The following is a 27,110-nucleotide window of genomic DNA, read 5'->3' on the forward strand; positions in this document are numbered from 1 at the left end:
GCTAAGTAGATGCAACTCATTGCAGAAAAATAGACATGGGCTGGCATGGTGGCCATATTGATTTTGATTTCTTGAGAAATGGGGCAGTAATGCAGAACAGTGTGTTAAAGGGACTATGCAATGAATAAAAAGTCGCTTGTAAATGTTTTCAATGCTTAGAAGTGATCCTAAGAAGCATTCACACCAAGTATGAGTCTTCGGACCTGAGCCGGCAATTTATTATCCATTTTTAAAATTCGCGGGCCCATTGGTGTGCTCGTAGTGACCGATTTTGAAACTAAAATCGTGAAAAAAGACGTCACTGTACCCATGACGTCGCCAGGCCACCACACGCTGTCATTCGCTGGAGCCACAACGTCACGTGCACACTTCCGGTAGCCGTGAAAATCGTCTGCTCGTGCCGCCGTGCGACCCTCTCAGGCAAGCGCGAGCCAGGGCATGGCCTTCGCGCATATGGTTTCTATTTTCCTCTGCCGCCTCCTTCTGTCGGGAGTTCCGGAGCCCCTCGCAGTGGCTCGCCAAGTCGCTACTGTCGTCATTGGCGTTCAGTCAGTACGGCGTGAACGCATAGGGCTCGATGCTCATCGCGGCCGTAAGAGCGAGCAGTCGCACCTCGAGGTCTGGGTCCATTACTTTTAACTACAACAGACGACAAGCAAAGAAACCCGAGGCACGCCGCAATCACGCCGCCGACGCTGCTGCTGAGGTGCTAGGAGGGACAACTGGAAGTTGCAAAAGGAACGTCAGTGGATGACGTATTCATGGGCGGGACCCAGTCCCACAGCTGTTTTCTTTATTTTTGTCTGGCGCCCCACGTGTACGAGTTGAGGGGGGAGAGGAGGAGCGTAATTTTAATCGTCTATATATTGGCTGCTATTGATGCTAGCTTAAAAATTCTTGTGTTGGGGTGACGAGTGATGAAATGCCTATCTCTCGTCTGCTTTACGTAATCTCAATTAATTTATTGCATAGTCCCTTTAAGAACCAAACTGCCCCCCCCTATGGCTATTGCTACTGTTAAGGTCAAAACCACAACTTCTTTTTTCAAGAAGAGGGACGTGCACCTTCTTGGCTGAATGAATACTCACAGATGGTGGGCCTGAACTGCAAATGTCCAGCATAATGTAATCCACCAGCTGCAGAGTGAACAAGCCTGCATCAAGTCGCCTAAGGTAGAACTTGTCCTCCTGATCCATCTGGTCATCCTCATCTTGAAGCTTTGGATTCTGAAAAATTGAAGGCTCATCACAGCAAGGCCAAATTTAATGATTGTGGTGCATAACCACTACTCAGATGTTTAATTTTTATTGCTCAATCTAGTCTTAGTAGTGCCTGCAGTGTAAAATTTGCAATCAGTCCCCCAAATGAGAAAAGAAAACCCTCCGAACAGTGAAATCTTTGGGAGGCAAAAAACATGATCTTGCCCATTTTTGTGTTAAACATGGGGCTGTTCTGGTATGGTATAAAACAGAAAAATTTCTGTACATTCTTTTTTCCAACAGCGTGCTAATCAGGACCGAAGTTTTTCCAACTCGAGTCCTGATTACCAAATGCAGGCTCTTGCTTGCAAAACACTGCAACCTGGAACCTTGACTCAACGCATCTAAGATAGGAGTTGCACTTTGTCTCACAGAACGTCCCTTCAGTAATTAAGTCAAGACCGAACATACTTTCAGGTGCATGTAGCTAATGCAAGAGTGTCTGTATCATGCCTGCTTCCAAGTGCACACAGCTTTTTAAGACATGGCCGCCACGGCAGCTCAGCTGTTATGGTGCTTGGCTGTTGACCCGAAATATATAGGTTCTATCCCGGCCACAACAGTCGCATTTCAATGGAGGTGAAATGCTAGAGGCCCATGTACTGTACGATGTCAGAGCACGTTAAAAAACCCCAGGTGGCGAAAATTATCTGAAGTCCTCCACTACGGTGTAGGGACACAGTCGGAGTTGCTTCTGGGATGTTAAACCCTATAAAAACAACAACAAAATTATGGGGGCACCTAAGCAATTCTTACGTAAATGCGAGAGCGTTTATACTTGTTGCTGATAACGATGAATATGACGACAGGTGACCAACGCATGGGATGGACGAGACACCTCAGCTGAGTGTGTCTCTGAGTAATTGGGGACTTGTTTTGCTGCAACAGCTCGCTTCGCATGTTTCGCTGTTTTGCGATGGTCTTGTACTTCGTCGGCAGTGAACTGTTGCCTCAGGCCGTGCTTTGCTCTCTCACCTGATGATGTAGACGCAAGTGATTCAACTTCGGATGATGACTCCATAAGCCGCGTTTACATGAATATGACATTGCGCATCGTATCTCCTAGCATATCTTGCGGAGCCGACACGCCACTGTGTACATGTACCACATCAAGTCTGTCGGGGCGGTGACCCCTTGCCCAGTGCACGTGAGGGAGGGGTCCAGCCGCCCTCATCTTGACCGCAGTCTGCTTTGTTATCCAGCTGAAAGGGTGTTGTTCGGTCTACCCCTTTTGTGATGGCTTATTGCACCAGGAGGGGTGATGACGTCCTTTGGGGCCGCGTTTCTGCTGCCGCCATTTTCAGTGCAGTCTGCTTTGTTATCCAGCTAAGAGGGTATCCGCAGGAAGGAATGTTTACATTCACTGCGAAATTCGACTTGCTTTTCTTAATCTACCCTGCCTTGTGATGGCCTGTTGCTCCAGGAGGAGTGACAACGTCATTAGCGGGCCACGTTTCTGCCACGCGTGCTTGCCATGGCTTTCTGGCGATGGCAAGGTTTTTGCTCAACAAGTCAAGTAATAAATGCTCTTGCATTAAAAAAAAACTTGCAAAACAAAAGATATGAGCAATTTTTTTTCAAATAATGAATGCACCCCCAATATTACCTTCCAAAAAGTCAAATAATTTGGCATGATTATATGTGTTCTCACCAAGTTGATAGATAGAAACTGAGAGTATGTGATATTATAGGATGCAAAGGAAGTGCTCACCTCCTTTTCACGCTCAATCACATTGTCAATAGCATGCACTTTTTCTAAATATTTGAAGTGAAGCTCCATGAGCCTGTCCACCTGGAAAACATTAAGCAAGTATTTAGTGCATGCACAAAGCTCAACTGGAAACACTATCAGTGTTCACTGCTGATCTAGTTGGATTACACTTTTCAAATGACACGTGCTATCAACTCTTCACTTTGTGTAGATGCACATGCCTCCATGTACACATTTCCAATTCCTTAAATTGTGCACATATGCATGCATATCCTTTCCAAATAAAGAGTTCTCACAACATGTGCCACCTACTGTTTTGTGCACGTGTATTCTTAATTATTCATAAAAAAAAACATGCACTCATAATAAAGCACACCATTCAGCTCGTTCAAAACTCCGTTCAACCCAAAGGTAGAAATGGCTGTTTGCCTTCAAAGGAAAATATGCAGCCAGATTTGGGCACAAATAAATATTGTGGCACCATGTCCCACTATGCCTAAACATATACAAATGCATGTTTTTCTTTTTAACCAAGAGCAATAGCAACGAAGGAATGCGCGTGAACAATGATAATGATATACCGTATTTACTCGCATAATTTGCGCCCGCACGTGATTTGCACACCCCAAACTTTTTGCATGGCTTTAAAAAAAAAAAAAAACTTTTACTCATGTTTTGCGCTGCCTGCTGCTCCAGACCACCAGCACATGCGCAGGTCTGTGCAAACCAGGCCTGGAAAGATTGGCGCGGTGACCTAATACATACTGCGCTTGCAAGGCCGTGCTTGCACTGTGACGTCACGAGGTGTAGGCAGGACTGTACGGTCGACATGTGCGGATGAAGCGAAAGCGCGCACGTGCATACATCCGGATTTACACAACATCGCCATGTGGCCCAGCGTCGGTTGAATATACTGCGAAGGCAGCCTTTGCGGCAGCACATTTCTCTCATCTCCTGCCTCCGCCAGTCAACCCCTGTTCCCATGTGACGACGTGCATCATGTGGCCAGCGGGAACGCTGCAGCCTTCATCTTGAGTCTGTGTTGCTACACGCAGCTGCGAACCATGCTGCGAACGAGTGAGCATCAAGGGCACCTTGCGATCACGCTAGGGCTAGAATCCAAAACCATGTCGCTGATCACACCGCCAAGGACAAACCAAAATGAAGTGAGAGGTACAGTGTAGCAGCCCCACAACGGCCGCACCACAGTACATCCTTACTGTCATTGATTTTGGTGGTTTGATGCGTGGTAGTTTGTGTTTTGGTCATTCGGTCACAGCTCCTTGCAACGGGCTATCATTATTATACGGCAAAGTTCAAACTTCTTGTGATACAATTTGCTGAGGAAAACGGGAACCATGCCGCTGCCAAGTGAAAGAGAGCCGCGTACGCTACTGGCGAAAGCATAAGTCTGATCTCACAAACACAAACCCAAGAAGAAGAGCATTTAGGGGGCCTAAGCAAGGAAGATTTGCTGCTGTTGAAGTGGAAATGTTGTAGTATGTTCGAAAGCATCAGATGATGCAATTTAGGTCGCAGTGATGACGGTGACAACAGTCGCGGCGATGTCGGCCATGGCTTGGAGTTCGATCTTTCCAGCAGCGACTCTGACTAGGTAAAGTAGGTGTTTCATAAAATAAAGAAAAACCTTTTGGTTGTGGTATGATACCTGATTTTGTTTAACACAGCAGTCTCCGCTGCTTTTGCTTTTGTAACATCACACCACGCGGCACAAATACAGTTAGCAGAGAGCGGGAAGGAGCAGGTGCCTCTTCGGCCAGTATGGCGGTGGCAGCGTGACCGCGAACTCTGAAAAATCCCAAACTGTTTTTGCAGCTTTATATCCAGGTTGAACTGTCGATGTATTGCGCATTACGACCTTTGTAGACCAGTTTTTTAGGGCGAGTTTTTGAAAATCTCTGCTTAATTTGCACACCCCTTCTTGAGGCCTTGATTTAAAAAACAAAACACAAATTATGCAAGTAAATACGGTATACTGCAGTCGAACCCCATTTTAACGAAATGGTTTATAACAAAATAATGTATATAATGAAGGAATGACAGTTCCCCTTGGAAGCTCGTTCAACACTGGCTATAACGAAACTACAGCTAGAACGAAGTAATCGCTGGGCCTCTTCAACTACGTTATAATGAGGTTCAGCTGTATTACCCAAACCGCCACTTTTCAGCCTTTTCAATCAAAGGCTCAAGCAGGATATGTGGCTCACAAAAGTAGTAAGCAACCTGCCTATGCTCAGTTTGCATTTTGGCTCGCCGCACCAAAAGGTTGTGCCGATCTGTTCACGGTGGGTACAGGCATTATCATTATCGTCACCATTACCATTTTGCAAAAGACTTATTACTATTGTCAGCCTTTCTTCAATGCAAAGCAATGAGCATAGCACAGGCTATAGGACTTGTAACACACCAGCCATTCTGACAAAGCAGCTTAAAAAAGGCACTAGCAAAGGAAAGAATCAATGCCACCCTTTGATGTTTTTCTCGGAGCTCCCACAGTACACGACAAGAAGTCCACCTCAACTAAGTCCTATTTTCAATTATGCAACACTAATCATACAAAGTAATTTGCCACAAGATCTCTGTTTACTCACCTTTTCATGGTCATTTTCTGTAAATTTATTCAGAAGGCGCTGTCGTTGTGTGGGCTTGCAATTCTTAAGCATAGACGCTATCACTGAGCATACATGTTCTGCACAAAAGTAAATAAAACAATCGTAAGGCAATGCGTTACACAAGAGGAGTTCTTCACAGCAGACACTGTGACAGAAAACAGATTCTATGGCAGAAATGCATTTGACGGGGCAGTCAACAGTATCACAAATAAAGTCTGGAATTATCAGCCAGTACAGCCAGATTTCCGAAGCAGTTAAAAGGTAGGATGTCTTCAACATCAATGTAAAACAATTAGTTTCATTATGGGCATACTAGCAAAAGAGTCGGCCAGCATCTGTATTTGCAGCTGCTGAAAATGAGTAACATAGAAATGTTACCGGTGCAAACAAGATGCCGATAAAAGCCGTCTTTCAAAAGAGATGCACACCAATTTAAGCTGGAGCGTTTCAAGCACCAATGCATCAGGCTGCAAAAAACAATTACTGTAGTAAATTAGAGTACATAATAGGGTAAGAAAACATAAGCATTGTAAAGGCTGCACAAGAAAAACCTCACACTAAAACAAAAAATTCTGTCATCATTGCTAAAAATGCCAAAACTTTTGGAACCAACTAACTCAACTTAAAAACATGTCCTTTCCTTATAAAAAAAAATCCACCAAAAAGAAACCACTTGCTTTCCATTCTTCTCACAGCTCAGTCAATAGTTTGACTAGTGATGGCAGAACAAAATGACCTGTGAATGGCCTATGATGCAAGGAAGTGGATAACGGCTATCAGGCATCAAGAAAAATTGCCACAGTTGCTACAAAGCAACAAAGTGAGAAAGCTAATGACAAAGCGATATCAGCTTTGAGCAGTTTTAGATGTGCTTCTGATTTTGGTTTGGGTGAGTTGCCTCAGCAGACAGGTCAATCGAACATGGATTGGCAAGATGAGCTTCCTGCCTGAGGCGGCCAAAGTTTGCTTACATGAACAACAGATCGCTTAGAAAAGCAAGCATACCCGTGTGCGGGGCACATGAATTGCACGTCTATCTTCCGCCTTTTCAGGCTATATGCCTAGGATGTGCACTTGCACTCAATAACAAGTTGGAGTAATTGAAAAGGGTCTTCATTATCTCATAATTATACTACCTTCCATGGCTTTCTCTCACATGCTATTATAATAGCAGTATGCCTACATGTACAGCTTTTGCCAAAACAGACAGCCCAAGGAGTTTGCTTCCAAGCTGTGCAGTGCAGCTCTCTCTCACTGCTTGCAGTCCTAAGCTTGACAGGAGTGAGCCTGAGAGCTTGTCTCACCTTCAAGAGAAATGGAATGCAGGCTATCCGAAACAAGCCTCGCAGCAAGCCCCAGAAGCAAATCCAATAACCTGTACATTTTCGACAAAGGGCACAGACCTTTATACAGCTATGGTACAGCTGTGCGATGGAGTACAGCCAACAGCAGATGAAGAAAATTCTTACAATTGCCCTGAAAGTGCAGTACAGCGCACAGCTGGCATTTTTTAAGCTCAATCGATAAGTAGATTGCAGCAGCTGCTTCAGTAACTGGGCCTTTTCGCTAATGAAGGTTTCTTGACCTGCACACTAAAACCACATTCAATGATGTGCAGTGGTCATTTTACAAAGTGCATTCATTGGCACACTAAGAAGCTTAGCACCCACATACACATTAATAGCATCAGTACATGACTTCAACAAGACATTGCTCCCTTGAACTTGGTAAATGCTACAGAGGAAGGGAATAACTGAAAATGTACTCGGCTTACATGGCCACAAGAGTGTTATGTCAAATCCAGCACTTAGCAAGGGCTAAAAGGTAGCCTTGTAGCATATTTATCCACACTGTAGGCATAGGTGAAAAGAAACAATACTGTACATATACTGTAGCACTGTAACTTAACCTTAGCAACTCAAGCTGTCATGATGCGAGTTAATGCACTGAACTAATCTCCATGAATCAAGAAAACCTTCGTAATCACCGTTTCCTGCATGAACCAAGGTCATAGTGAAATAAAAACATACTTGGAAAATGGAAACAAAAGTACAGTGAGAGTTTTGACTTTTTGCAGAATTTTGCACTCTGCGTAACATGGGAGCTTACTGCATCATCCCCTACAATGCAGAAAACAGTATGGGAGCTCAGCACTGGTACTTCAATTTTATATTCATCATAATCCATTTAATATGTATGACATGCATTGAAGCTGTGCCACCATGATATATCGCATTTGTTTGCGAAATTTGCACCCGCGCATAATTTGTGCACCTCCAACTTTTTACCCGGATTTTTGAAAAAACAAAAAAACAAAAAAACTTTTACTCGCATATTTTGCATACTCTGCTACCCCAGACCACCAACATGTACGCAGGTGCGCTCAAGGCAGGCTTGGGAAGATCGGCGCGGGCATGTCGCCATGTGCGGTTGCAAAAGGTGCGAGTGGCAAGGGCATAAATTGTGCACCGTTCACCCGGCTCGCTTGTGCTAGCGGTCGCTCTCCCGGATGAACAGTTGCCCGAATTCGAAACTACCAAACTATTTGCTGTTCAGTTTGTTGCTAGTCAACGGGTGCAGTTTTATTGACCATTATCATCTTTGCCTCCCACTGCTGGCTTCGCAGTTGTATTGTTGCATGTTTAATGCTTTGAGCTGCGCACACACCATCATGCCATCCCACGGGGAACTAGATAATGTGAAGCAGGGTGGGAGGGAGGTATGTGTCTTATATTTGGAGTCAATATTTTTTTTAGTGCATAGCACTTCTAGCCACAATCATGGATTTCGCCGATAGCAGTCCAAAGCCTGGGCCGGGCAGTCTAAAACCTCTCTCGGTTTTGAGAAAAAGAAAGGCACACAGCTAGTTCACTTTGTCGGTGGACACCTCGAGCACACCACGAACGCAAACCAAAAACCTGCAAACTCAGTGATTTAGTCGGCGTTCGTAGCGTGCTTGAGGCATCGACGAAGTGAAGTTGAGTTGTTGTATGCTACAGGTGGGATTAGCCTTGCTTATTCTGCCGGCTATCGCTCGACCGTAGCGTCACATATATGTTAATAATGACCTAAAACCTGTCGGATCTGTCCCACTATGCGCACAGTCACTTTTAATAGTACATATTCCACTCCCGCAGTCACCATCTATGCACACATTCACTCACAGTAGAACACAGTCCACTCCAGAAGTCACCATCTATGCACATATTGAGTCACAGTAGAACATTGCAGTGCCACTATCCATGCACACATTCACTCACAGTATAACGCAGTCCACTCCAGAAGACACCATCTACGTACACATTCAGACACAGTAGACCATAGTCCGTTCCTGCTGTCACCGTTTAGAGACAAGATCAGTGTCCTGCAGAAATGTTAAAAGAAGGCGTGCAGCCTCCCTTCTGCATGTCTGGTTTCCACTCCTGAACTGTTGTACTGTGAAGGAACTCCTGTCTTTTTGAACGAAGCGAATATCACATACCTTTCCGCGTAGTACATAATAATAATGTTCTATATCCCCGCACACACCACATTAAGAACATAGCGGAGACGATGCCATGCCCGTCTTATACATCCAGGCAGGAGTACGAGCAGAGCCCCTGCAAATTCGATGTAGTAGAGTGGCCTGGGATGTTCTCAGTCCCTTGGTCACACATGGCTTGTGAGGTGCACTCCACAGGGTACTAAAATGACCGAGCACCGTTTCTCTGAAGAGTCTTTTTTCATGTTGAGGTGCTTTTTTTGATGAATTTCTTGACAGAGCTTTATGGGCGAGACTGTCTGCCATCTCATTGCCTCTGACTCCTATGTGAGAGGGCACCCGTTGGAAATATAGAGTAAAGCCTTTGCTGTGCAGATTCTGCACCAAGCGTAGAGAGCTTATAGACAAGGCATCAGTAGGAAAACCGCGGTCTAACCTCTGAAGGGCAGATTTTGAATCAGTTAGGATGACACCAGGTTGAGCCGGTCAAGAGCCTTACTTCCGTAAAGCCGCCTCAATAGCAACACTTTCGGCCGTTGTGGAGGATACGACAACAGTAAAGCGTACAGACCATTTACGGTCCAAAGAAGGAATGTAAAAAGCCGCTGCACTAGCTTGTTTGACCTTGTCCACAGAACCATCCGTGAAAATCTGAAGATGGCAGACAATACTCTTTTTCCAAATGTTCAAGTACGAGTGAATGCGCTGCCAAAGGAGAGCTGCACTTTGCGCCCAGCAGCTATGAGTCTTTCCTTTTCTCAGAACTCGAAAGGTTTTACACTGTGAATAAGATTAGACTGGGTCTTGAAAATAGGAAAGGCACATAGCTAGTTCACTTTGGTGGGGGACACCTCAAGCACACCACGAACACAGATTAAAAGCTTGGTAACCTTGTTTTAGCCTGCGTTCCTCGCAAGCTTGAGGCGTCCATCCACTGACAAAGTGAACTAGCTATGTGCCTTTCCTTTGCTCAAAACCGAGAGAGGTTTTACACCGCGAATAAGATTAGACTGGGAATAAGACTGTCTTATTTGCTTCGTGCAAGCCGCCCTGCTCTCTCGCTCCGTGAGCTTGAAGCACAAAGGAGACTGTGGTGACGCCGCATCGCGTGGCTTAGCCAATTAGAAGGCGGAGCGGCCTCATAGAACACCAGTGCACTTTGCATCGCTTATAAAAGTATAGCAGGGGTAAGCAGTGCTAGCGCACAGACTTCACATTTGATTAAATACGCAAATCGGCTGTGTTTATTTATTTTTTTTGCCAGTAAGGAGTGCGAGATGGGGAGGGCATTATAGGCGGCGATGCACAGTATGTATTGCGTGTTACGGCCTTTGTAGAATTTTTTAGGACGTGTCCAGAAAATTTTTGCATAATTTGCGCACACTGTTTTTTAATCCTTAATTTAAAGAAAAAAAGTGAGCAAATTACGCAAGTAAATATGGTAGTTAGTACCACTCAGATGCCACAGTTTTGAAAAGCAGGCATAAGAAAGTTCACTCTAATGTAAGATTTCAATACTAAATGTATGCCAGTTCGTACAAGTTATGAGAATAAATGTGGTCACAATAATCATTTTTTTCAATATCAAGCCAATACCCCATTATTGCTAGAGACAGAAGGTACATTGTGGAGCTTTAAAAGCTAGTTAACATTATTGCTAGAGACAGAAGGTACATTGTGGAGCTTTAAAAGCTAGTTAACATCTAGACTCGCTAAACAAGGCCAGTGTGATGCTAAACAGTACAAAAATAAGTACCGTGTCATGACTGCCGAGCACACGCAAAAACCCACATCCAAATCATAAGATGCTGCACATCGACATTACTGCGTCAAGAAAGACTTCTTCAGCCTATGCCAAATCATGCCACATTAAATTTGAAAATTTATTACTCTAAAGCCTCTAATCAACAAAAAAGGCAATGCTCTAAGGAAACGCCGTTAGAAATTTAGTGGTTTGATTTATGCGGTTTTAACGTCCCAAAGCGACTCAGGCTACGAGGGACACCACAGTGAAGTGCTCTGGAAATTTCGACCACCTGGGATTCTTTAACGTGCACTGACATCGCACAGTACACGGGCCTCTAGAATTTCGCCTCCATCGACTCCATCGAAATTCGACTGCCGCGGCAGTGATCGAACTGGCATCTTTCAGGTCAGCAGCCAAGCGCCATAACCACTAAGCCACCGCGATGGCCATTGGAATTTAGTGGCAGACTGCTAACTCAAGCTTCCATGCCACTGCATGAAACTTCTGCATAGCTTTACCTTCATGCTCTTCGGGAGATGCCACTTTCTTCTTGTACTTCCGTGGAGTTTGCATGAACAGGGGAAACACTGTGCGAAGGCCCAAGATGTCTACGAATTTGTTGCAGTTGTCAGTACCCTCTACATTAGATGTGGCGAAGTCGAGCACCTTCAGTGCACCACTACGTGACATCTTCTTTTCCCTGACAAAAAAAAAAAAATTACATCCCCTATGTGTTAGGTGAGCAAAACAAATCACTGTCTGCAACTACAGTCGCCAAGCAATTTTTCAGACTTGAAAGAAATGTGAAAACACTAAGTAATCAAGCAGCCCAGAAAAAAAAAAGTTATCAATAATCGCACAATGTTCAAGGTGGTTTTCTGAAACTCCAGATAACTGAGACGTATAAATTTTAGGTGTCCGAAAAATTGGTTGGCAACTGCGTAAGGCAGCTGTACTACATAAAGGTAGCCAAATAAGCGCTTAAACTGCTACTATGTTACGACAGGAGTCCTATCCTGAAAATTCTTAGCCTGAAGTAGAAGTTAAGACAAAAGTAAACAGAACTTATTTCTACAATTTCACTATTCTGGCATCTGAGGCATTCAAAATTCAAAGATAGAGTATACAGGTGCATAAATATAGCACTGAAATATCCCCACATGTGCACAGTATGTCATTGAGATTCTACAAAGCCATTTGTCAGCGCATTATACTATCAAAATCATGTTTTATTCCCCTCTGATACCACACATGCATGGTACTATGCCCTAAACAAGTGCTTCTACAAGGTTGTGTCATAGCTAAGATACACAAAGGAATAAAAAAAAAAAGGCATAGTGTTTCAGAGAAATGGAAGCAGTCTCAAGCTACTGGTTGTTACCTGCAGTAGCAGCTAACTTTACTGTGTACACCTAATTAAGTGGACACAGTAGACTGGTTTTTTCAGCATTTGGATGTCAAAGAGGCTAGCATTTCCTGCAAGACGCTATAACATCCCCTTTTCTCTCAGCAAAAACCAAAAACCCCGCATTATAAAATGCCATATGATAGTATATTTGCACACCACAATAACTACAGTTGAACGTCATAATAACGAAGTTGAAGGAGCCCGGCGATTACTTCGTTATAGCTGTGGCTTTGTAATAGCCTGTGCTGACCGAGCTTCCAAAGCGAATCGTCATTCCTTCGTTATATCCATTATTTCGTTATAAACTATTTCGTTATAACGAGGTTCAACTGTATCTGCCTGTGCTTCAATATGGCTTTTTTTAGCTACTTTCATAACGTGCCACACAAAACATGAATTTGTCAGTCAGCTTTGGCGTTACCCTCTTCCACTGTTTTCTCTACCATGTATTTCTAACTGCATTCCAATGCTGTCTTTGGAGCAGTTTCTTGCATAGCTTTTGAGGTGCAATGTTGCCCAGTGCATTTAGTTCTCCCTCCATAAGCCTTTAAAAGAGCTTTTAAATGTGACGTGACGAAATTGATACTAATTATAATTGTTTCCTCATTGAAAATCTACTCTATCTCAGGGCAATCCTTTTAGACAAACTGGAATAACACAAACCTTCCTTCAAGTTGTTCATCAATTTGGCCTTGTTTAAGCACTGCTAACTGGTTAGCTTAGTGATGCCGGGTCTTGGTTTATGCCCCGAACAAGAAAAAACTTCTTAAAACGAGGATATTTAAGGAAGCTGTAAAACTCTTCTGCAGCCAAATGACTCTGCTCAGATGGATCTAAATGGTGATTCTGCCCTTGTTTAAGCACCAGATTAAACATACCTGAGCATCAAGTTCATTAGCTGCAAGCCTTCACCCTTGAGAAAGCGCTCCCTATTGGGGGAACACATCAGACTTGAACAGAGGGCCCCAAACAAGTTTTCCATCATCTCTGTTTCATCTGATGAACTTGGGTCATGCCTCTTGAAGTACTGCAACAGTAAGCCACATCCAAAGATTTAAATACGTCAGACTCCATCTCATATAAAGCTCACATAGGACAATGAGGATACTACTATGAATGATTTAAGTTCAAGCTCCAAAACAGAACATATTCTTTTTAAAAAGAGCTTCACTAACAGAACTTTTGCCAACTTTGCTGAAAAAAATTCAGAAGATTTCTGGCCTGATTAATTTGGTTTTTAACAGCAGTAAACGCATTAACATTACAGTACAGTCATGCCCCATTAATGTGACGCCAGTTAATATGGACGATTTGATTATAGACGACTTTTCTGGGAACCAAACTTTTTCAATATATTTAAGCCTCGCCAATATGAAAACTTGCTGTTCAGACAATGGAAAGGGTGAAAATGCACAAAGCCCTTTGGGACCTGTGTATTCTCGCCACGTTAATGTGGAAGCGATGAGAAAAAAATCTCCACTGCCTTAACCAGATGTTTCCTTTCCTGTATTCTGAGTGCAGGACACCAGCGAAAGGCAGTGTGAAAACGGAAATGCGATGAGTAATAGCCCTTTTTCTGTTGTTTCATGCCTTACTGTGCCAAGGTGCCTGGTCAACGCACCTTACCATTTGCTTTAATGCATGAATGGCTGTAGAAAAAACTCCTTCTTCATCTGGTACTGCACTGAAAGCCGTATTCCACAGCTGTCAGCCGACTAAGTACGGAGAGGTACTAGCTGCTCATGGGATGTGAACAATCATAATAGGAGATAAGCCATCACACCATGAAACACTTGATTGCATCTCATGCACTGCTTGGTTCTTCAAGCTGCGCCATAACATACTAACTATATTGTCTCCCAGGACAACGTAACTGGACGTCCCAAGATTTTCTTGAATGTATTTCACTGCCTACCACTATGCACAAATGTGGACCTGAGTGGGTGTTTTTTATTTCTAAATTATTTTTTCTTCACGACTCATTATTACGGACAACTCACTGGACAGTTTTCCTCAGGAACCAAAGTGCCGATATGAACGGGGCACGGCTGTATTAAGTTATATGGGGTTTAACGGCTCTAAGCTACACACGGCCTACAAGACGCCATGCTGAATGGCTCCATGTCAATTTCGACCATCTAAGGTTCTTTAACATGCAGTGAGATTGCACAGCAAATGTGTTTTTGCATTTCACCTCCAATGAAATGCAACCACCTCAAGTGGGATCTGGTCCTACGACCTTGGGCTCAGCAGGTGAATGCCATGGTTGTTACTAAGCCACCTTGGCAGGTCCACAAATGTGATGAATAAATTTTTAACTAGAAGTAAGAATACAAAATTTTTTACTTGTTAGTAAACAAAATGAAATCATTCATTGATTGCAATTTCAAAGAAATTATCGTTATCAAGTACATTAGACTCCATTTAAGATGGAGATGATTAGGCTTGGTTAGGTTTATAGGTGTTTAACATCCCAAAGCAGCTCAGGCTATGAGGGACACCATAGTGAAGGGTTCCGGAAATTTCGACCAACATTTCAATACAAACTGTCCGTAATCTGTTCATTCCCCAAGGTTCAGGCTTGAGGCAGGATCTCTGTGGTTAGTACTTACGTCATGTCTGGTAATTTGTTTAACTGCATGCTACACAGCCAGGTACACGCGTCGTCTGCTCTAGAGCTTTTGAATGCTTTTGACAACAGAACTGGCTATCTAAGAGGTGCATAACTTTGTCACGGTTAGTTTAACATAATAAGAGGCTTAAGAGTTTAACATATTAAGAGGCATTCCAGCCAATGCAAAATTTCGTTGCAATAGGCCTTTCAGAAACTAAACAAGGGTTGGTAAAACTGTTAACCTTCCAAGAAAATTGAGCTCAATACTGTGTCTTTATGGGAGTCCACAGGATCAAGGGGCACATATGTTGATTTTGAAGTTCAAAACACCAGTGGTTCAGCATTCTCAATGTTGGAAACTCTAGCCAAGCAATCTAGCTATCATAGCATGCTGCTTTGGCTGCTCCTAGTTAAACACCCTTCAAGACATTACTAGGACATCACAAAAAGCAATCCACCAAGTTCATCACTACACTGCAGCTAAGTCAAGACATGCTGAATTCAAAAAGATTGCAAAACAGTTAGTGCCAATGAATACAATACACAAAAGTAAGCCAGAGTTGAATAAAACTGAAACCTACACAGTTTCCCTGAAATTTCCTGTGGCTGCCACAGAAAGGAAGAACATTGACAGGACGGAGCGCGCTCCGTCCTGTCATTGTCCTTCTTTTGCCGACATGAGACTGCTGGCTATAATATCCAGCACTCATAGATAATCTGTCCGACTTAGCTCCATCTGTCAATTTCATACCAGGAGAGAGCGAAAATGAAATTCCCAGCCCAAAGTGTAACCTGGCTTTTGTTACACATACCTGTGCTAAGAGTGACAATACTAGCATGACAAGGAATGTCAGTGAGTTGCACAAAGACTGAACTGTACTGAACATTTTCTGAACACGAGAACACATTCAGGCATGTGCTTACTATACATGGTGTATGCTGTGCACGATGCAACATCAGCACTACCATCATCTATGTGCATCCAATGCAGGCAGTAGCTAGAGCCCCTACAACTACCTATACGCTACAATTACTTATGACTACGACCAACTGCCAATAAACAAAAAAGGTATCCTGACAAAAAAGAAGTGCCATGTGCATGCTGATCAGGCTGTTGCTCCCAGCACACACACTGGGTTGTCTTCTCTGATTTCAACACAAACTGGTGGTAGCGCTGAAGCCATACATAGTGACTGCCTCAGGTCAAAGCTAATGGTCAGCCATGTATTTGCCAGTAATCAATGTCCTCCTTGCCACAGCTGCCTCTGAAGCACTTTTACAGTCATTTTTCATGTTCTTCCTGGCAGACTCTCATCTAGCATTAGGCTGTTAAACAAAATCTTACACACAAAAAAAACCATAACGCTATCAGAACTTTGTAGCAACAGCAGTTCTGGATATCTTTCTGCAGCACTTAAGAATTCCCATAAAGCATGCAAATAATAACACAAAAATGAATTGTCATGCAAAATTAATCATTATGCAAACTCAAAAAATAACAAAAAGCAGTGTGTTCTTTCAGGAAATTACTTGAATAACAAGGTACAATAACAGAAAGATTATGCACCAACTGAAGCACACGTCAACTGCTGAACACGTGAGAAAACCAAGGTTCAAAACTCTGCTTTAGAACAGTACTCTATCGTTGTAGCCTTGAGAAACCGCCAACAGCTTCCAAAAAGTGCTGAGGAACCTCGTGCGCTTTGGTTTCCATCGCTGCCTGTCCAACAAGGATGTAAAAACAAGCATGCAGGCACATGCTTCTCAAGAGCTCTAGAAATGACCAAATGGAATTAATAATGACTGGCTGTGCAGTGAAACAGTCTGTAGTGAATCATTACACTGTGATAAGTCCCAAAATAAAGTGGGTAACGGAAAGGTGGAGGTTGAGGCTGGCATGAATTAAGGTGCTCGGGTAACCCCAAAAAGCACTCCAAGGAACCCCGAGATTCCGCAGAACCCAGTTTGGGAACTCCTGCTCTAGAATAATGTTCCCCACCCTTAACATGCACCAACCATAAATTCTGCACCATCAATATTTACCAACAACAAATGCACACACTTCCCAAATAAATGACAAAACGCTATCATGCGAAGAACCCCAAACAGCTGGCAAGAAAACCTTTCAGAAGTAACAGGATCATATATGCAATATTAAAACAGACTAGATTTGTACAACTCTCGTTGCTGGTGATTAGAAAGAAGGAACTCACAGATAATTGCTGCAGTAATGTATCAATGCCATCAATCTCCCCAAGCAACTTCTTGTTTTCTGCAAATGAAAATACATTGCTGGAGTAAACAGCTGTACACATTAATTACAAACTGAAAGGATGATATACTAGCAGTTCTGTTCATTAGATGCAAAGCAACTTTCTTATGACCACCACAGGTCATGGTCTTGGGTGGATGGTACGCCCTTAAATGGACTCGAAGGTCAAATTAAAGTTGGCCTGTATCGGTAGATTATCACCCTATAAGACCCTAAAATGAAATACAGGTGCCGCATCACCAGCAAATTTTGCAAGTGAACAGTAGTGTAGGGCCTGTTTTTTGGGTACAGATCGAAGAGGCTAAGCTACACCACCACTGACTTCTAATTGGTCATCATGGAGTTTTTCCTGTTGTATATTTCACAAGTTTCAATCAAGTAGTGGGAAAATTTTTAGATGCAATTTTTTCATCAATAAATGCATCTTTTGATGCCACACAAACCACAACATACCCAGAAAGAGCCATTTTTACAAGAAACAAAACAGAAAAAAATTGTTAAAAAGTAAATTGTGGGGTTTAACATCCAGAAGCAACACATGGGCTAAGAGGGACGCAATAGTGGAGGGCCCCAGATTCATTTAGACCACCTGGGGTTCTTTAACACGCATTGACATCACCTGCATCGAAGTTAGATGGGGCCGTCCTCAGCGTCTCTTTAAATTTGCTGTGTATCATATTGCAATAAACACTGAAAAACTACAGCCAACCACATTCCAGCAGCCAATTCAAGTTTACACTAATATAGCTATCAGCACATTCAACACACTAAGCTGGGGAGCAGCAAAGCAGCATTACGAAATTTACCAATGAGGTTACTCTGTAGTTGCACTAAAACCACCTCAATCAAGGCTAACTAAAGTCACAGAAGGGTGCAGGATATCCTATTTAATCCTGTATAAAAAATTTACGCAAAACCCTTCAACTGTAGCCTCCATCAGACTCTACTCATAATTTTGGAAGTTGAGCTCATGCATTTTAAGTAGTCTTTTGCAGACTAATTTAATACTGCATTAAAATTTTAGGACGAACAAAGATAACTTTTTCTGGCTGATGTTTTGAGAAGAGTACCAGGTTTTCAAAAAAAAAAATATTGTAGAACTTCTTACTACTTTTTAAAAACGAGCACAATTAAAGAAAAAAACTGGTGGTTTCACACACAAAAAAACTTTTTTCCTTGCAAAAATAAAAGTCACAAGAAACAACTTTATATACTTTTTATACACTACTGCCATAATTTCAAAAGAATGCTGAACTGGGCTAGTTGGTGTGACTTCACAGTTAGAATTCAACACGCTGAATTCTAACTATGATGCCATTATTTCTCCATTCCAGATTATCTTATGTCATGGCAGAATTGCACAAATATTTTAACCTTCAGAATACCGAATCAAGCAGCACTATTTCAACCACCCAAATTATTTTTAAGTATACTATAATAATCAAGAATGGCAAAAAACACTTTTCGCCTCTGTGGTGAGCTCTGAAGGCCACAGGAATAAAATATCAACATGAGAATGGAAAGAAGAAAGTACTAAATGCTCACCTTCATGATTCTGAAGCAGGATTGAAAGAATTTCACTGCAGTAAAGCTTGTTTGCTTCAAATGGCATCTTGACCTGAATGTCAATACCAAGCACAAAGAAAGCAAAAAGGAATGATTACTTTTACATAAGCACTCTTATCAATAAACATGAGTCACAAGTCACTCACCTTAAGTCGTTTCAATATCCAGGCAAGGAGCCCTTGCTGTGCTGCCTGAACACTCAAATCTGGTCGGAATTCAGTCAAATTTTCAACAATAGCTGGAATAACCAATAAATTCATAATTCACTACTGTCTAAGTGTAAAAAAGAGGCTTTACATCATATTAAGCATAAATATCAGCTACACCTACTATGCCAAGTTGGTCTGTGCATGTTTGTTTGCTAGACAACTATAATTTAAGGGGATACTGAAACAAAATTTTGCAACTGCAGTTTAATGCAAACAACAGTTGAACTGCTAGAACTGAGGACTATGACAAGCTTAAAAAAAAGTGTGAATCTCATTTTCTCAGCGAATTTGTATTGTACCGCTGCACATGGCAACCACCTCTGAAAGCTGCAATAGTGACATCACAACACCCCGGCTGCACTCACGCGACTCAAATCGCTACACACAGGTGGTCGACTGGGTGGAGTTACTATACCTATAAATATGCCTTTTGTAACTATCAGCTTTTCTGCTGTCAAAGCTGTCGCAACAGCATTGTCAGTCTAGACAACGGTGAAAGAAAGAGAGGTGATCTGACGGCAGTACGAGGCGCGGCCAGTTAGTGTGACTTTTACGCACGGCGCAGCCGCAAAGGGCAGCACCAGTATTGGGGGCATGTTTGGTCGTGCGTTTTGCTGGCATTTCTATGGGCGCACTTGGCAGAGCGGCTTAATTCAGATGCATATATGACATTCGCCTCCTTGAAACGACTCCTCTTGGTTGGAGGGACATCCCTTTATATCCATGCCAACTTTCCGGGCCGCTTATTTGACGGCATTAGCAGCTGTCTTCGCAGCGCAAGGCTGCACGAGAGTGCAAATTTGAGGTTTACTTTATATGTGGGTAATATAATGGAATTTCTTCAACACAATCAAGTGAGCGCTATGTAACATGCATTCAGAGGAGTGCAAGAGCATGCGCCTACACAACTGCCAACATATGTAAACTGAGCTTTTCTGCATCCTGTCACGTGTCCCGCGGTACGGCAAATTTTGAATGGTGCTATGCTGTCAAAATGCTTTTCGCACACATGGTAAGAAGATTGGAGAACACGGTCATTGCGAGGAATGGCTCGTCGCCACGCTGCCAGGTGAGCTTCGTCTTTGGGAGTGTTGAAGAGTGATAGCTGCTCCTTGCAGGCTGCGTAGCCGCTCTTGCAGCCAGGTACAAAACACTTCTTGCCCATATTAGCGCATAATAATTCACTTCTTGCAAATGCCAAATGTACAAAAGATACAAGCAAGCGGATCAGAACATGTCCCTCCAGTCACAGTCGAAGGGAATGCGCGAGACGGTTCCACACATCGATAGCCATACATATGTCAGCTCAGCTGCCGATCGCCCAATTAGGGATTGCTACTGGTGTCACGATATCAAGAAACGGCTCTTTAATTGGCCGGCCGAAGAAACGATTCGCTACAAGCGCCTGTGGTTTGCGCTCCGAAGCGGCGAGCGGCACGTCGTCTGCTCGAAAAACGCGCCTCCCTACCATCTGAAACGGAGGTATTTGTACAGCAACCGGTATGAAAGCCTCTACCTGCTTAGGATTAGGTGTATGAATAATGAACACAGGCATACATTAAAGTTGAGGTTTTAAAATGCTGGTTAAGGGCGAAAACTTTCCGTGCGTGTGCCGCCATTCCATAACAACGCCAGCAGAATTGGCGAAGAGCAAGGACCCCTGAACACGTGCTGCCCCTAGCGGCGGCGCTCACTTCCGGTCACAATAAGTGGCTGCTCTCTCGCCGCACCTCTCTTTCTTCCACCGTGGTCTAGACACACCTTTGCACCCATTTTTGAGAGAATAGAAGCTCTGAAGACTGAGGATTCATGTTGCGCAGCCATCATTGCCAACCTTATTCAGAGCACTTCCTCCAGAAAGACAACACAACTAGCCCAGCTCTGTTGAGAATCCTCAGCTTGTTGCTCAAAAGACAATGCCTGAAGCTTGACGCTGCACCCTTTGTATTCTCAAGAGAATGCAAAGCAGGAAAGACCAGCAGCCACACATTTGAGAAGAGGAGGTAAGGGAGGCTAGCGCTCCTTCCATATTCATGGAGCGCTGAGGAGGAGCAGCCGATCAAAAGTCTGTGTGTTCCGAGTATAATGTGTATAACAGTAAATGAAAGCGAACCTTTTACTGCATTTTTTATAGTTGGCGGTTAGGTCCAAATGTGCAACAGCATGACAAATTTTTTGTTAACGCCCTTATCTCGTACATGCTGCACAGTAAGACAGCTAAGCTTAAAGAATAAACAATGCTGTAAGATTGCTAGGTGTTTACTCATATTTAGAGTGATGTACTGTTAGTGTGGGGAAGTGCAATATTTAGCTTATGGCAATGTTTAATTTAATGAGGCATTGAATTCTGTGCGATCGCATCCACTTAATAGCAGTGTCGTGCTTTATTCACTGCAACACACTCCAGTGAATGATTATTGGTGCATTCACATTTGTGCACAGAATGCACTTCAACAAACAACTGGCATGAAGCTGCAGTTTTTTCATGTTAAATATCAGGTGAGATGGAAAATGCTAGGGTAATAACCTCCAAAATCATGTCATACAACACAAAGCTATGATTACTCAATGACACTTTGATCTAGCCAAAGTAATGACCCCTCTGTATCAACCCTGCACATTAAACTGTGTCCTTTAAGCATGATTCATTATTTAAGCTGCTGCTGTCATTATACATTGAGTATGCAAGAAAAGAGCTTTCTCTGTTGCTGGACTCTACTGCCTGACTGACAAGTCCACTGCCCTTGGTTGCTCATCGTCACTTGATGCAGACAGGCTTGTAGTTATACTCAGAGTTGTATTCATTGTTGCTGTGGGAAATTGCATAGTCACCAGAAGCAAGTTTCTGTTAGCTATGTGAAAGAGCACTTCATATGGCCACAGCCGGCCAGCTCTGTGACAAGGGGTTATGACATGACAGTCAGCCCAGCATTAAACGAAGTGTCCTGGTGTGTGCTCGCAGAATACCAAAAAATACAACCATTGGCTAAAATATACGCAAACTAACAACTACATCTCAAAATAATAATGTACTGAAATTTCATTGCCAGCACTTTCTTCAATTTTTCAAATTTTGATTCAGTATCCCTTTAAGGTTCCAAACCTGAAGTAACAGGCAAAAATTACAACTACTGCGTACAACAATAAGTGATCTCTGAAAAACGCCAAATGAAAAATCGGCAAAACACCATCTAGTTTGCCCTAAAATACAAAAAAAAACAAATAACTAAAAGGAGTATGCTGTAGCAGGGACACAGATATTGGAAAATACACTGATATATATAAAAATAAGTAATGAGGAATGCAGTGCTTTTGCTCTAGTTGTCTGACAAAGCTTTTTGTAACAACCCAGCGTATTTGTATGTTAGAGAACTGCTATATAAAAAAATTTAAATTCCAAACTTTGTGTACATCAAGAAACTCCTGAAAAATGCAAATATCTGAAAAAATATTCTATGAAACACCCTTCAGTTCGCCCCAAAACAAATAAAAAAATGCATAACCCTACAAACATCAAATATGCAATAAAACAGTTGTAAATAGCCACAAAAAGAAACAAAATGGCAAAGTTAGCTTTCACTTTAACAACTTAGAGAAAATCTGCAAACAATGAACAACTCACCAAGTGTATTATGAACACCTTCTGCTTCCTCCTTAATTGACTCGTCTAGACGATCTAGGTTCTGCACCAACTGGGCTACAATTTGACCGTCAATCTAGGGGACAATAAGTTAAGAGCACTTGAGGTTTGCATTAGGAGCAAGCAAGCAAGGAATGTTTCTGCAACATTTTCTTTTCCTCAAACAAGCAACAACTAGAGCCCACTTCATTGCAACACTGCTTCCAACAGAGAACAAAAAATATTAGCCTATAGAGCAAAGATTTGCTGGTATAGGATGAATATTTGCACAACTGTCTTCATTAAAATTTTGCTTACAGACAAATTTCTTATATATAGTAGGTCAAAGTCTCAGCTGATGCGGTGCTTCTGAATGAAACAAATGCATACTCAGTTTAAACCATACTGAAAGTATCAGAATTGTTCTAAATCTACTACAGCAAAAATTAAAATACTTACCAGTGCATCAATCAGCATATCTGCCCCCTCTTGACTTTCATGCAGAGAGTCCACATCAGTAAGCTCTTGCAAAAGATCCACAACTGCTATGGAGATGTCTACAAGAGACAGAATTTCATCTAATGTAAGCTATAGTGACACCATATGCCATCCCCAGCAGCTACAGCTTTCCTCATTGAAAGTGAAGTGTGTGAAAAACACACTTACAGCACAACAGAAGGAACACTTTTCAAATCATAATGAAGCATTGACTTCTCAACGATTCCCATCACCCTATAATGCAATGTGAAGTCTACCTCCTCTGCAGAAGAGCAACACTTTTTTATCTTAAATTTCTTCACCTTCTCCCCCAATGGCCTCAAAAAGCAGACTCCAGAAAAAACAGAGACACATTGGCCTCAAAAAGCAGACTCCAGAAAAAACAGAGACACACAGTGAACACCCGGAGAAGAAAGTTGAGTGCACTGGACACTAGCTACCTTGCCTGGACAACAAAAAACCATATTCAAAAGGTACACACAGTAAAAACAAGGCCATCAAGTAAATTACCCCTTCTAAATTTTTCACATTTTCTAAATCTCACTAAGATTAGATTCACTAAGAGAATTGATGAAACAGCAAATAATAATTTGAAATGCACAGATGCCCTTTTAAAACACAAAGCAATATTCAGCTTAAAGGCTCTCTGAGGACAACTTCATGCAATTACTGTTTCGAGTAATTGCATGATTGTTTGGCTCTTCCTGATTGGCTCTTTCTGGGTATGCTGACGTTTGTCCACCAACCAAAAGAGACATTTATCACCAAGAAGATCGGATTTTAAAATCTTCCTACCAGTGAATTCAAACTCGCGACGTTCTTACTGAAAAGGACAGGCTGCCGTCATTTTGAAGTGAATGACGGTGTCGCATAGCCTCTGGGATCCGCATATAAAAACTGTCAACACACACATTTTACTTGCGAAACCAGCCAGTGATGGTGACACCTGTATTTAGCTTTTTAGTCTTTTCTAGCCCATAAAACCTCTGTTTTCAGTGACAGTGGTCTGATTAGAAAGCCTATCAATACAGACCCACTTCAAAGTGTCCTCAGTGCCCTTGAGCAAAATCTCCCTCTTCAATTGTACAGTCATCAAGCCAAATTTCATTAAATTGCTACTACTTTTCAAGCTATTTAAAAGGAGTCCCAAACAACCCTGCATCAGAGCCTGGCGCCTTGCAACAACTGCATGGTCTAGAGAGCTTTGTCAGCGCTTCTAAACATAACTGAACACTGGAGAAACTCAACAACTAAACATGTAAAGAACTAAGCTGCAATTGGCGCATGGTCCTTCGAGTGCACTGCAGCATATGCGCATCATGGCTCAAACGATCGAGGCTTGTAGCTGGAGTGCACTGAGTGCGCATGGGCATGATTTACAGATAAATTAATGAAAGCTCTTTGCAGCCACACTAAATGCTAAAGCAACACTGGCATACACCAGCTGAAAAAAAAATTGCCCCATCTCTCTCGCTGTTCAAGTGCGTGCCGATATGTTTACGTCCGATCAATCATGCACTGCCAGAGAGTTACTAAATAAATGAAATTGGCTCTTCTTCTGACCAAAAACAACAAATAGTCTCATCCATATCGTAATTTCAAAAACAAATCAGGTATATAAAGCTTTGTGAATAATTAGCGCAGAAAGTGAAAGCTGTAAACGGGTCGGCGCGTGCTTACACATGATATCTTGCATTGTATTTGCTGTTATTAAAACGCAGGCACAGTGGAAAAATAGTGAACGAGAAGCTGAAAAGTATGCCTGATTCCCGCACGCATCATAGCAACCACGCAGAATGCATAGCATAGCGTAACAGTGCATCGGCATGTCACCTTTCACACAAAGTGCAGCCGTCTTTACCCCAACGCCAGGCAGTGGTTTCCTTCTCTCAACTGGACTAACATAGCAGGACTAGTTCTCAGAGCGCTAAGAGATGGCGCTGTGCATTGTGCATATTGTCTATTTTGCAATGGTTATATCATTACCTACGCAAAAAACTGGAAAACAATTTCTTTCTCTCTGTGGACACGTATGATGTCCAGAGATAGAGAAAACATTTGTTGTCCACAGTTACACACCCTCAAGCCAAACTATTTCTAAATATTATTTGTTTTATTTATTTATTTTATTATATCCAGTATAGCCACTGGAATTCCTCATATAGATAGCATATTACTGATGTATCAGCATCATCATTTATTATACCCTTAAAGGTCCTGGGTGGGGTTTATATAAGGGCATAAAAATAACAAAAATTGATGGCCAAAACAGAAACATAAAACAGCCAAAAAGGCTCTAGTACAAAATCACACTTCAAATGATAGAGGTGCTGTAATGAAAAGGAAGAGGAAGCAACAATTTAATATTGTCCGGCATGGTTTAAACTAACAAAAGCACGGAAGTTTGGGCCAGTTGGTATTGATCCATCTTGAGAAAACGAAGCAGCACGAAAAAAACGGGGACGAAAAAGACACACATACGACAGGACGAATGCTGCACTTCCAACTGATTTTTATTGAGAATACCAAAGCTTAAGTAAAGCGCTACTATCGCCTCGTGGCAATTAACCGCAATGATCCAAAAACACCATTTCATTATCAAGAAGAGACAAGGAAGCGGTGCTGACACACTGACCACCTGCTTTTCTGATGTGATATGCTTCAATAATCACTCTTTCCATCCGGCCCCTTCCACGCCCAAGAATTTTAGCTTTCCGAAATATGGGTTTACACTTACAATCCCAGCAGTGGATAGCAAGACCGTTTGACCAATGGCCACTTTTCCCTTCTTTCACCAGATTATAATGCTCCCTAGCTCTCTCATTAAAACAGGGTCCCGTTTGACCAATGACCACTTTTCCCTTCTTTCACCAGATTTCATTAAAACAGCATCCCGTTTGACCAATTGGTCAAACGGGGTGCTGTTTTAATGAGAGAGCTAGGGAGCATTATAATCTGGTGAAAGAAGGGAAAAGTGGTCATCTTGCTATCCACAGCCGGGATTGTAATGTGAACCCATATTTCGGAAAGCTAAAATTCTTGGGCGTGGAAAGAATCGGATGGAATGAGAGATTATTGAAGCATATCACATATCCCATCAGAAAAGCAGGTGGTCAGTGTGTCGGCACCACTTCCTTGTCTCTTCTCGATAATGAAATGGCGTTTTTGGATCATTATGGTTGATTGCCACGAGGCGATAGTAGCGCTGTACTTAAGCTTTGGTATTCTCAATAAAAATCAGTTGGAATTGCAGCATTCGTCCTGTCGTATGTGTGTCTTTTTCGTCCCCGTTTTTTTCGTGCTGCTTCATTTTCTCAAGACGGTTAAATTAACACGATGACGTTCGATTACAACATGTTCAGGAAGCTGGTTCCGCTCCTGAATTGCGGCTGGTAAAAAAGATTTGTTAAAGGCGTTAGTAGATCCATGTAGACACCGGATGCTCATGGAGTTGAAAAGACGAGATGATGTGCATACTGGTGGAACTAGCAGTGAATTGTGGAGATTGTGGAAGTTGTGGTAAAGTTTATGGAACACACAGAGGCGAGAAATTTTGCGTATAAGGGCTAGTGGGCGGATACCGAGAGATGTCTTAACACTGCTGATGCTGTAGCGAGTCATAATTTGAAGATATAAAATGGGCAACACGCTTCTAGATGGATTCAGTCTTGTTAATTAGGTACGCCTGATGCGGGGACCAAATTGCCAATGCATGTTTGAGCTTAGGGCGAATGAAAGTTTCGCATGCAAGTTTATGAATAGATGGCAGATGCCTGCATCCAACTTCCCTACATCCCACATTTGATGTGTGCCAACATCTTCATGCACAAAATAAATTACGACTTCAAACCTGTGCTGCCTTGCTTCTGCCTGCATAATCATCTCATTTAGCAACTATCAGCAGTGGCAGTGAAAGTGCCCCGCACTCTGGGTGTGCATCGTTAAACGTGGTGCCAGTGTGCTAAAGCATCCAGAAAATAGTATACATTTTACAGCTACGTATTTCTATCTTTGCATTTTGGCACACTGCATTCTGCATCTGCAATAATGTGGAGATGTGAGCTAGTTGGTACATGACCGGAAAGCTGTTGCT

The 27,110-nt window shown here is 42.5% G+C and overlaps 1 protein-coding gene across 1 annotated transcript in view; it reads right to left on the bottom strand.

Moving 5' to 3' along the window:
- LOC144114257 (beta-catenin-like protein 1) overlaps positions 1–27,110 on the bottom strand; it is a gene marked incomplete in the record, with an annotated part of 38,516 nt that overhangs the window by 6,034 nt on the left and 5,372 nt on the right. The window contains 10 exon segments of the mRNA XM_077647865.1: positions 1,089–1,226; positions 2,971–3,051; positions 5,583–5,680; positions 11,350–11,531; positions 13,118–13,266; positions 17,067–17,125; positions 18,671–18,743; positions 18,838–18,929; positions 22,523–22,616; positions 22,979–23,076. Of these exon segments, the coding sequence (XP_077503991.1) occupies positions 1,089–1,226; positions 2,971–3,051; positions 5,583–5,680; positions 11,350–11,531; positions 13,118–13,266; positions 17,067–17,125; positions 18,671–18,743; positions 18,838–18,929; positions 22,523–22,616; positions 22,979–23,076 (1,064 nt within the window).

The sequence above is a fragment of the Amblyomma americanum genome, chromosome 1 (assembly GCF_052857255.1).
Source record: "Amblyomma americanum isolate KBUSLIRL-KWMA chromosome 1, ASM5285725v1, whole genome shotgun sequence".
In the NCBI taxonomy this organism is placed as follows: domain Eukaryota; kingdom Metazoa; phylum Arthropoda; class Arachnida; order Ixodida; family Ixodidae; genus Amblyomma; species Amblyomma americanum.